Raw genomic sequence first — 13,054 nt, forward strand, 5'->3', positions numbered from 1 at the left:
AATCATTAGTCCGATCGATCTTTTTCGTACTTCGAGTAACCACTGACAATGATTTGGTAACTTTGCTAATGAGTGTCGATGTGTTTGTGACACGCAGCGACTAAAAGCACCTGTTAAGACGCGAAGGTTGGTTGGTTGGTTTGGGGAAGGAGACCAGACAGCGTGGTCATCGGTCTCATCGGATTAGGGAAGGATGGGGAAGGAAGTCGGCCGTGCCCTTTCAGAGGAACCATCCCGGCATTTGCCTGGAGTGATTTAGGGAAATCACGGAAAACCTAAATCAGGATGGCCGGACGCGGGATTGAACCGTCGTCCTCCCGAATGCGAGTCCAGTGTCTAACCACTGCGCCACCTCGCTCGGTAAGACGCGAAGGGGGAAGGCTTCTGTCTCCGTTACCGAGAAAGTGGTTTCGGATGTTAACGTTATTCACCAGTTCTTGTGTGTGGTGTCGACTTGGCAAGTACTGTGCCCTGTCAGTTCACTGTTAAAATACACGGCAGCTGACGGTAATTGTTGCCATCGCACGTAGCTGCTACGCAACTAATTCTGACGGGGGCGAAATACCCAGATTTGAAGACCACATGGTAGACACTTGACATAATGCGTGACCCTCATACGTCCGGCACATTCGATCGGAAGGTGATCCGCTCTCATATGGCAGGTGTTCCCCTTATTGCTCTCGAATGCCAGGCTAATGGCCAACGACACATCTGCACCTTTCTAGTCTAGTGACTCGCCAAACTAGTTCATTCTGCATGACATATTCTCCAAGACACCAGGTATCTCTGACTCAATTACTGACTTGATTATGATATTCCAACAAGTAGAATTATTATTTTGTTTTCGATCTTTTTCAGTAAATACTAGTAAGCCGCCACAAATGAATCATTGTAGAATCATTCTCCCATGTGTGAAACGTCATATTTCCCGAACTGCAGTATGTAATCAAAAGTATCCGGACACCCCCAAAAGCAGGTGCAGTGTGCCACCACCTATTGCCAGGTACTCCATATCAGCGATCTCAGTAGTCATTAGACATCGTGAGAGAGCAGAATGGGGCGCTCCGCGGAACTCACGGACTTCGAACGTGTTCAGGTGATTGGGTGTCACTTGCGTCATACGACTCTACGCGAGATTTCCACACTCCTAAACATCTCTAGGTCCACTGTTTCCGATGTGATAGTGAAGTGGGAACGTGAAGGGACACGTGTGGCACAAAGGTGTACAGGCCGACCTCGTCTGTTGACTGACAGAGACCGCCGACAGTTGAAGAGGGTCGCTATGTGTAGTAGGCAGACATCTACCCAGACCATCACACAGGAATTCCAAACTGCATCAGGATCCACTGCACGTACTACCCCAGTCAATCTGGAGATGAGAAAACTTGATTTTCATGGTCGAGCGGCTGCTCATAAGCCACACATCAAGCCGGTAAGTAAGGAGCATAAACATTGGACGATTGAACAGTGGAAAAACGTTGTGGGGAGTGACGAATCACGGCACACAGTGTGGGTATGGCGAATGCCCGGTGAACGTCGTCTGCCAGCGGTGTAGCGCCAACAGTAAAATTTGGAGGCAGTGTGGTCGTGTTTTTCATGGAGAGGATTGCACCCCTCGTTGTATTGCGTGGCAGTATCACAGCACAGGCCTACGTTGATGTTATAAGCTCCTTCTTGCTTCCCACTTTTGAAGAGCAATTCGGTGATGGCGATTGCGTATTTCAACACGATCGAGCACCTGTTCATAACGCACAACGTGTAGCGGAGTGGTTGCACGACATCATCTCTGTAATGGACTGACCTGCACAGAGTCCTGACCTGAATCCTATAGAACACCTTTGGAATGTTTTGGAACGTCGACTTCGTGCCAGGCCTCACCAGCCGACATGGATACCTCACTTCACTCCGTGAAGGATGGGCTGCCACTCCCCAAGAAACCTAACAGCAGCTGTTGGGTGAACGTATGCCTGCGAGAGGGGAAGCTGTCATCAAGGCTAAGGGTGGGCCAACACCATTTTGAATTCCAGCGTTACCGATGGAGGGCTCCACGAACTTTTAAGTCCTTTTCAGCCAGGTGTCCGGATACTTTTGATCAGAAAGTGTACGTTTCGTACACTGATATAATTTTTTAGTTACATTCAAAGGTATATGTGGATACAGTCTGCAGAATATGGCGCAAATAAAGTTAGTAGTAAAGAATTAATAGATCAAAACGCCGTTCCTGATGCTGATGTTTTCCTGCATGAACAGCGAAAATATAGTAAGCTACAGACTTTCTACCTTTGTGATAGGTGTCAGAGAGAAAAAGTTTCGAAAAGGTTTCAAATTATGTGTGAAGTCTGTGGGAAGTCACTAAATTCTCTCAATCTCAAATACTGGATAAATGCGGTCTGTGCAATTAGCGCAGTGTGAATCACGCTTCGTCCAGACATACATACAGTTTCTAACTTTAATAGCATGCCTATAGAGTGAATGCTAGAGGTGAGTTCATACCTCTTATTGAGCAGGTAATGGAAGCGTTTTAAATTTCGTCATTAAGTAACTGAAACATTGAAATTCAAATTTTTGTTGGCTTGGAAGCCGTTAGGTAGACAATCTGCCTCTGGATAAGTGCATCTTGCAGCGTAAACCGACGTAGCCCTTTAGTAACACAGATTCTTCAGTATTCACAAACACTCCGTTTATATCACAGTGATAGAAAGTCTGAATAACTCATTAACGAAGTAACATCATTCTTCGGTTCTTTCACACTGCAGCTAGTGTACTTTACTGCAAAACTGTCTGGCATATTAAAATTGTACCCTTGCTCTGAAGAACACTTAACTTAAAAGATATCCATTAAAAGCATGTAATCTTCCTGTCTGTGTATTATGACTATCTTTCGAAGACATAGAGCGCTGTGTTACTTGACACGTTCAAAACTGATTGCCATTAAAATTTTGTGTGTTCACAGGGGCCATTTACTGAAAAAACGAATACAGATTATGTGACAGGTATTCCTCGCCAGTGTCTCTGCGCTTTTGCCATCGTTCTGCCAGCTTCCGTAAACGCTTAGCAAATCATTCTTTTGGGGCATTCTGTCCCCACTGACGAATATCTGTACGAAGTTCGTCATTGGTGTTAAACTTCTTACCCTGCATGTCCTCTTCAACTACGTCTAATACGGCACTGTCGCTAGTAACCAGGTACGGCGAATATGGTTGATGTGGCAGTGCAATAAACCCTAGTTTCTGCATGGTGGCAAGTTATCGCGGCTGACTTGTGGCCGATCACTGTCGTGTCGGAGCAGAGCACCAAGGCCCCATTTTCCGAGGCGGCGTTTTTGAATGCGTAAGCGGCGATGGTGCAGTGAACTGCAGTATCGATCCACGCTGTGGGTTATATTGGGAGGGAGTCAATCCACCAGCAGTATCCCTTACTGACCAGACCACAGTCGCCATTGGTTTCTATACTAATAGCCCCGGCTGCGACTTCCTGGGACAAGGACTCCAAGTAAGTTTCTACCACATACACTGACGTTTATTTTCTGGAACCTCAGGGAAGAACCATGGCTCATCAACAGTGACCAGACGCTCACAGAACTCCGCTGGATCTGCTCTGTACTATTCTACATTCATTCCTACGCAGATACTCCGCAAATCACCGTACGGGGTGTGCGGAAGTTACTCTGTACAACTACGTGTCGTTCCCTTTCCTGTTCCGCTCGCAAATAGAGTGAGGCAAAAAGACTGTTGGTCTGCCTCCGCATGAGCACTAATTTCTCGTATCTTGTCATCGTGGTCCTTACCCGCAATGTATGTTGGCGGCAGTAGAATCGTTCGGCAGGTAGCTTCAATTGCCAGTTCTCTAAATTTACTCAATAATGTTCCTCGAAAGCGACGTCGCCTTCCCTGCAAGGATTCCCAGCTGAATTACCCAAGCATCTCCGTAACACTTACGTGTTGTTCGAAACTACCAGTAACAAACCTAGCAGCACGCCTCTGAATTGCTCCGATGTCTTCCTTTAATCCGACCTGGTACGAATCCCAAACACTCAAGCAATACTGAAGAACAGGTTGCACCGGCGTCCTACATGCGGTATCCTTTACAGGCGAACGACACTTTCCTAAAATTCTCCCAATAAACCGAAGTCGACCATTCACATTCCCTGTTACAGTTCTCACATGCCAGTTTCCCCTTTGCATCGTTATGCCCAGATATTTAGAAGATTGAGTATGTCAAGCAGGGTACTAGTAATACTGTTTCCGAACATTACAGGTTTGATCTTCCTACTCATCCGCAATTTTTTCATATTTAGGGCTAGCTGCCATTCGTGACACCAAATGGAAATTTTGTCTAAGTCGTCTTGCATGTTCCTACAGTCACTCAACTTCGGCATCTTACCGTACACCACGGCGTCATCAGCAAACAACTGCAGATTGCTCTCCACCGTGTCAGCCAAATCATTTATATACTTAGAGAACAATCGCGGTTTTATCACGCTTCTCTTTTGCATCAACCGTCAGCGTATCTCCGCACGCTTCTCTTTCTGCGCAGTGGCGAGGGATGGGGCACACATTGTGCACACACCTTCATCTGCCTCATGGATGATTGTGCGTGGGGTTCGCTGTAATGAACTTAGGTCATCAAACATGATTAGTCTGTGCTCCATCATCAAGTCATTGACACACTGTGCATTGTTTAGTTCGCATGAAGCTGCTGGACGCCCAGCACTTTTGCTTTTTTCAGCACACTCCCTTAAGCCTACGAATTCTGATACCCAACGAAACAGGATCTGCTTACTTGGCGCTGTTTCCCCACATATGGCTAATAACCTCTTGTGGATGTCTGAAGCAGTCACTCCACCGTTGACCATGCCTATCTGTTTCCATGTTGTCTTATCGATGTTCACCAGTAAGTGCTGTTGCAGCTACACCATCTGGTGGTGGTGAACATTACTAAGTCCATCTTATGGCTTACATCGATACTCATATTAAACTGCTACTTTGCATTAGTTATAGGGGAAGTGCCAATCAGTATTGAGCGAACTAAATATTGTATAACCGAACATCGAATGTGAACACGACAGCAGCAGTACCCGCAGTACCGCTATGAATATGCGTGACCTCGGATAGTAGGTGCAGTGGCTGACAGCGTCCAGAGTCGCGCCCACGAGCATTTGAAAGAAATGGGTGCTCACTGATTGAATTGGTGGTCTGCTACTCACTGAAAACGAGCTTGCAGTCCCCGCTGCCTGAGATGGGCAACGCCAGTACGCGACCGTGGATCTCGTACTGCGCGTCGAAGGTGATCACCGGCGTGAACATGTCCAAGTAGAAGCGCGTCAGATTTCTCGGCACCCTGCAACACCAAGTGGGCTCTCAGACCGCTGGAAATACTTACTGTGCACTAATGAAACCTACTGAGAAAAAGAAAAATGTGATTTTATAAGTTATAACACACCTCTGCCCAGCATCTTAAATGGCTCAAATGGCTCTGAGCACTATGCGACTTAACATCTGAGGTCATCAGTCCCTAGAACTTAGAACTAATTAAACCTAACTAACCATGCCCGAACGAGGATTGCAACCTGCGATCGTAGCGGTCGCTCGGTTCCTGACTGACGCGCCTAGAATCGCTCGGCCACAGCGGCCAGCCCTTGCCTCTTAAACAACCTCCAACAGCACTTTGTAGAGGCACTTCCATACTTAAGTTTTAATAATTATCCATTCCTAAATTTGCCAACTTTCCCATTGTGCTGTATAAATTCTGGTTTACAAATGCAATAACTCGGACTATTGGGATCTGAGATAAAAACTCATTCAGTGCGTTTCAGGGTGGATAAAACGAGAAATTGAAAAAGCTAGCCTTTTACGTTAGCAAGAAAGATCGCTGGAATTAAGTAAAATGGGCAATCGTATGAAACTGAAAAATCGTTACATTCGTCACGTTAACAGCTTAGCTCTTCCAAGGAACGCACAGATGGTATAACTAGAAAAATGTTACACGTACTTGTTTTGAAAACAGTAAATGAAGCGTAAAGTCAACAACAATAAGGCAAGTGGGTAACTATGAGAGAAGTACATTAGTGGCATGGAACCGAAAAGCTGAAGCAAGATATTCATAAAGTTAACAGCTTACGTCTTCCAAAGAACCCAGATATAGGTTAACAGAACTAGAAAATTACACGTGCTTGTCTCACAGTGAATGAGGAAGAAAGTCAACAACAACAATGCAAATGGGTAATTATGATAGGAGTACATTACTGGCATGGAACTGAGAAGCTGAAGCTAGAAGTATGCGTGCGATATTCTGTACAGTGCAGGCTCTATGAGAACTGTGTCACAGACATCACAATGAGTGACTACACAGTACGTACAAACATTTAGTCTGTTGTTCTTTTGTTGACCTAAGTGTTCAGACCATATCGTGTATATAAGAATCTAGATAGATTGTGACACAGGAATGTAAGCCGGAAACGCCTCGAATCAGTGCTCCACGTCAACAATTGTTGATAACGCGCTACATGCAAACCGGATGATCTTTTTCGGCGGTACTGCACACACGGTTCGGCAAATGCGTAGCTGGTTTGTCACCTAGGGCCTCATAAAAGACAATAATATTTAAGATTTAAGAACACTAGGAACAAATGTGATACAAACTGCGACTTCCGCTAACCTTAAACTGACGGTGTGACATGCCACGGTGTGTTACAACAGACACTTATCGAAGTTCATCAGGCGTGGACTATGCAATGGAACGTTGACAACATGATACATACTGTATTTATTTAGACGCATCGAAAACTAATACAACAGCCATTGAACGAGAACTACAGTGTAAGATAATTAATTCTGAAAGGAAGATTTTAACATGCATAGTGTTACAGAAAAGTTTGGACAGTCATTCAGGAGATGTAGAGGACGTCTTTTGGAAAAATTAAGGATAAGAACAAGTGCCCGAGACCATCATTCACCACAGCAACAGAGCGTCGCATTCATAGGAGACAAGGCCTGACTACACATCAACCAGCCCCATCTTCTCCATGGTGATCGTGGCAATCAGTCGCGATCACTGAATAACAAGCAACATTGCGAGACGTTCCGCCAAAGGTCGTTCAGCGAACAAAGACACGTTTGCTGCCCACTGGCCGGTGCCAGCGCATGTAATTTCTACCCTCTGTAGCCTCCTGTCCTTTATTTGTTCCGCAAGACGCTCACGACAACTGCTCCAAGTTTGTCGCAATATTTATGGAACACCCTGCATATGTCAAGCTAAATCTGCAACTGGTAAAGAAAATATAGCTTATTATAACAGTGCAGAAATTGCTGAAGAAGTAACAGGAGTAAGTGATTTCTCAGCAATGTCAGTGAGACTGTGCATACTACTTTGAGCTTTTAGACAAGATGATGAGTAATTTTCTCACACCGGAGTCATCAGCTCAGCTAGGAAATTGAAAACGTATTATAAGGAAAAGCGAGGCTCATAGTATATATCTCTCTCTCTGTCTCTCTCTCTCTCTCTTTCCCTCTCCCTCTCCCTCTCCCTCCCCCCCTCAAACATTCACCACTCTCTCTCTCTCTCTCTCTCTCTCTCTCTCTCTCCCTCCCTTTCTTCCTCTGAGTCATCAACGTGCCAACCCTCCCACTCACCCTTCCGCACCAAAATACCAATCCTTCCACGGAGCGCTAATCTCGTCCACAAACATATAGAAAACATCGCGCACGCGATCAGACATGTGTGAAAACACGTAGCATTCAGCATCCAAATGCGAAGGCGTAGCCAGGAACAATGAAGATTACGTTGACAATACTACCAGCACGGAGAGTCCTGTTGCTGTAGCAGAGGGATTGAAGGCTAAGCGATGGGTAAATGATGAAAAATGATTCCTGAGTGCAACTAAAATTTTCCTCAATTGATAATCTGATCAAATTTACCATCAGCTAAAATTATGTGTACTGCCGGCACTGTAACAGTTTGATCGAATGCAGAAGAAGTGGAGAAGTTTTGTTAGGCTTGATCCACTAGAGCACCAGTATTACAAATGATAAAGGACTTGAGCAGACAACTATCAAAATAAAAAATACTAATGTGTGGTGAAATCATACAGTCTTGGCATATCAAAATATTTCGGATAAATGGCAGCGTCAGTCGTAAATATTGAAATCCCTTGTTTTACATATCGATTTATGTCACTGCGTGACCATCTCCAGCGCTAAAGTACATAGGAACCATCAGAATGAGGATCTAAACAAAAATGTGGCCCTATTTATACAGAAACAGAAAAGTATATAAAAATATGCAGATTCCCGTACATACCAGATTATCGATCCTTGTAGGTCCATATCGTAATAGCACAACATTTTCTGCGAGGTGTAACATGTACTCTGATGACTACTTCCAACAGATATCTTCACTTTTACTGCAAACAATTTTTAAATTTATAGAAGAGCCCATCTTTTAACCTTAGCAGTTGCTTACCCAACGTAGCTTACACAGCCAACTAGCTAGGCTCATTATTGCAAAAACAAGCGTTATAATGCGCTCTACATTCGAAAACGTACAACAAGCAGACATTAAATACAGCCAGCCCCTTCCGCCGGAGTTTCGAGTCCTCCATTGGGCATGGGTGAGTGTGATGTTCTTAGCTTAAGTTAGTTTAAGTAGTGTGTAAGTCCTGGGAGCGATGCCATAAGCAGTTTGGTCCCTTAGGAATTCACACACATTTGAACATTAAATACAGCAAATATCATTAACAGGAAAACCAAAGCTTACATAAAAATAAACTTCAAAATCACATGACGATTTTTTACAGTCAGAAGTAATAGCAAAACTTGAAAAACCTAGTACAGGCATAATGAGAAATTCAACAAATTGTGCCCCCTCACGTAACGTATAAGATATTTTTTTTTTAATTTTTTATGTAGGAATATGCCTAGCGTAAAACGACATAGTGATTTCGTAAAAACTAATACAGAAAAATTTACATCAGAAAACATCATTTTTACATATCCAAAAACATCGGCGAAATGTTAAAACAATGACCGTTTACGCCGGCCGCGGTGGTCTAGCGGTTCTAGGCGCGCAGTCCGGAACCGCGCGACTGATGGGTCGCAGGTTCGAATCCGGCCTCGGACATGGCTGTGTGTGATGTCCTTAGGTTAGTTAGGTTTAATTAGTTCTAAGTTCTAGGGGACTGATGACCACAGATGTTAAGTCCCAAAGTGCTCAGAGCCATTTGAGCCAATGACCGTTTACAATAGGGCGTTACACCCTTTCTTATTAAACTCGAAGGCTTGACCAACCTAATCACTGACATTATCAGCGTAAATTCTTCAAAGGCATTTACAAAAAATAATAAAAAGACAGTAACAAAAATACAGTAATCCTCCATATGATAGCTGGACCTATAATAATGCTATTTTTCATACGAGCAACTGATGTTAAATTCCAATAAGGACAAAGTGAGCGATTGCGGTAGATTCAATGAATGAACAGGCAAATGCCAAATGTGCACTGCGAATAGAGCTCAAAAATAAAACTAATATCCCCCGTTTGCTGTGAGGAAACCTGTTGAATGTCTCGTAGCAAAAAGTTACCGAAGAAGAGGCTTGCCTAAATGCGTACCAAGTTTATGCTCAAATCGTGAATCGGCGTTTTGCACTGTGTAAGAGCGTCATACCGACTAAACTTCTATGGTCATCCTGCTCACCTCGCTCCCACCCTGAAATACCTTGGCCTCACCCTCGAATGTCACCTCACCTGGACTCCCCATTTCCTTACGATCCAACACTAAGCCCACACTAGACGGCCTCCTGTAACTTGAGCCTGGCTGGACAGGGGGACTGCATCCTTCGACACTCGTTCAAATCCTTAATCCATCCCACCCTTTGTTATACCAGCGTCGCCTGGATTTCCGCCCCACCCACATTCTACACTCCTGGAAATGGAAAAAAGAACACATTGACACCGGTGTGCCAGACGCACCATACTTGCTCCGGACACTGCGAGAGGGCTGTACAAGCTATGATCACACGCACGGCACAGCGGACACACCAGAAACCGCGGTGTTGGCCGTCGAATGGCGCTAGCTGCGCAGCATTTGTGCACCGCCGCCGTCAGTGTCAGCCAGTTTGCCGTGGCATACGGAGCTCCATCGCAGTCTTTAACACTGGTAGCATGCCGCGACAGCGTGGATGTGAACCGTATGTGCAGTTGACGGACTTTGAGCGAGGGCGTATAGTGGGCATGCGGGAGGCCGGGTGGACGTACCGCCGAATTGCTCAACACGTGGGGCGTGAGGTCTCCACAGTACATCGATGTTGTCGCCAGTGGTCGGCGGAAGGTGCACGTGCCCGTCGACCTGGGACCGGACCGCAGCGACGCACGGATGCACGCCAAGACCGTAGGATCCTACGCAGTGCCGTAGGGGACCGCACCGCCATTTCCCAGCAAATTAGGGACACTGTTGCTCCTGGGTTATCGGTGAGGACCATTCGCAACCGTCTCCATGAAGCTGGGCTACGGTCCCGCACACCGTTAGGCCGTCTTCCGCTCACGCCCCAACATCGTGCAGCCCGCCTCCAGTGGTGTCGCGACAGGCGTGAATGGAGGGACGAATGGAGACGTGTCGTCTTCAGCGATGAGAGTCGCTTTTGCCTTGGTGCCAATGATGGTCGTATGCGTGTTTGGCGCCGTGCAGGTGAGCGCCACAATCAGGACTGCATACGACCGAGGCACACAGGGCCAACACCCGACATCATGGTGTGGGGAGCGATCTCCTACACTGGCCGTACACCACTGGTGAGCGTCGAGGGGACACTGAATAGTGCACGGTACATCCAAACCGTCATCGAACCCATCGTTCTACCATGCCTAGACCGGCAAGGGAACTTGCTGTTCCAACAGGACAATGCACGTCCACATGTATCCCGTGCCACCCAATGTGCTCTAGAAGGTGGAAGTCAACTACCCTGGCCAGCAAGATCTCCGGATCTGTTTCCCATTGAGCATGTTTGGGACTGGATGAAGCGTCGTCTCACGCGGTCTGCACGTCCAGCACGAACGCTGGTCCAACTGAGGCGCCAGGTGGAAATGGCATGGCAAGCCGTTCCACAGGACTACATCCAGCATCTCTACGATCGTCTCCATGGGAGAATAGCAGCCTGCATTGCTGCGAAAGGTGGATATACACTGTACTAGTGCCGACATTGTGCATGCTCTGTTGCCTGTGTCTATGTGCCTGTGGTTCTGTCAGTCTGATCATGTGATGTATCTGACCCCAGGAATGTGTCAATAAAGTTTCCCCTTCCTGGGACAATGAATTCACGGTGTTCTTATTTCAATTTCCAGGAGTGTATAAAGCCCACCAAATCCTCAAATGCCTTGCACTCTGCCTTGCTTTCCGTACCTGCCTCCGTCCTCCACACAGATCCCCTGTGACCTCATCCCTTTCCCACATCATCCTTTTCATCGAACACATCTTCACCCTGTACATCATTTGCAGACTTGTGCCTTTACTATTGTGTTCCAGCCTCTATCCATCTCCACACCCTCCACTGCCTTTAAGAATGTACCTTCCAGTGCCTAACCCTCCCAGAAGATGAGCTCTGCCTTGATATCTACCCCACTTACCAATTCTAACCCCACCATCCCCCACCCCCCAGGCTCCCTCTCCCATTCTTTTACCTTCGTCTGTGCTGTTTCATCCACCCTCCTATGCCCCCTCCAGTGCACCCTTTCTGCATGACTGTGCTCCCTCCCGACTTGCCTTCCCTTCCTCTCTCCCACCCCACCCATCTTCTGCCACTTTGTGCACCCCCAACGCCCTTTCATCCCACTCTCTCGTATTCCACCTCCCCACTGCCCCCTCCTCCCCCTCTTTTCCCTTCTCTCAGGCCTCCCCTCCCTTGGCAGGTCCTTCCTGACAATTTTTACCCTTCATTGTGTGTGCTCTGTCTCGTGCAGTGGCTTTGAAGTGTCATCGTTCTGGTGTGTTTTAGTACTGTGGCCAACTTTTAACTTCTGCTTGTGACTTCAGAGTATTTTACATGTTATGCTCAGCTGCCAACTGTGTTTTTCATCTTTATGTGGCCTTTTTTAGCTGTCCCACAATGAATCTTTCTGCCTAAATGTATTTTTTAATCCACATTGGCTTCCCTTATGTCCTCCTTTCTTTCACCTTTTATATGTATAATTTGATCTTTTTATTAAATGTATTATCACTCGGCTGAGGAGCAGGTGAGTCTGCCTGTGCCAGCTCTTCCCTGCCCATGTGGGACAGGGCAATCAAATCACAATAAAGAAGAAAGTAAAAAAGCTTATCTTCTCCCAAAGAAACTTCCAGCGTCTCCCCATCACAGATGACGTGCTTCACCCCTATATTTATCCTTTCCTGCAACTTTTCCTCTCCCTCTTCCTTTCCCTAGGGCTCCCTCTCCTGTCCCGCCCCACTGTGCTGTTTCCTTCCTCCTACCTGCCTGGTATCTCTCTCACCTCTCCTTTCCCTGTCCTTGCGCTCCTTCCTGGGTTGCTCCCTCCCCACCCTCTCTGCCTCCTGCCCCTTCATGTGCTACTGGCTCCCCCCTTCCTCCCCTTCCTGCCACCTCCTCCTCTGACAACACACCCATTCTTTCTATCCTCTGTCCCTCCTCTCTGGCCTCCCCTCCCTTGGAAATTCGTTCTAATTTTAATCCAGTTACTCTCTGTCGTGTTTTGCTGCTCGCCATGTATGTCGTGTATGTGCAGTGTGTGTTCAGTCTTGTTGTCCTATACATGTCCTGTACATGAACGCCGTTTGTAATTGTGCTATTCATGCTGGCAGTGTTTATGTGCTATGTCTTCCTCAAGTGGCATATTAATTATATGTGGATTTTCTGTAAATGTGCCTCATCAAACTACCCCATTTTTTATATATTTAACTCCTATTTTTTACCCCTCTCATGTGTAAACTTCATCTATCATCCCCATATTTTATGTTTGTACCGTTCTCCTGTGATATTTTATACAGTATCTTGGCTGAAGATAGCGAATTGCGCCGCTGCCAGCCCACCCCTGCCCACTTGGGACAGCAGTA

General features: G+C 46.3%; 1 protein-coding gene across 1 annotated transcript in view; it reads right to left on the reverse strand.

Moving 5' to 3' along the window:
• Positions 1-13,054, reverse strand: part of LOC124776649 (protein takeout-like) — a 118,870-nt gene that overhangs the window by 17,278 nt on the left and 88,538 nt on the right. Inside the window, exon 5 of the mRNA XM_047251736.1 lies at positions 5,207-5,340. Within this exon, the coding sequence (XP_047107692.1) occupies positions 5,207-5,340 (134 nt within the window). The remainder of the gene's footprint in view (positions 1-5,206; positions 5,341-13,054) is intronic.

The sequence above is a fragment of the Schistocerca piceifrons genome, chromosome 2, assembly GCF_021461385.2.
Source record: "Schistocerca piceifrons isolate TAMUIC-IGC-003096 chromosome 2, iqSchPice1.1, whole genome shotgun sequence".
NCBI lineage: Eukaryota > Metazoa > Arthropoda > Insecta > Orthoptera > Acrididae > Schistocerca > Schistocerca piceifrons.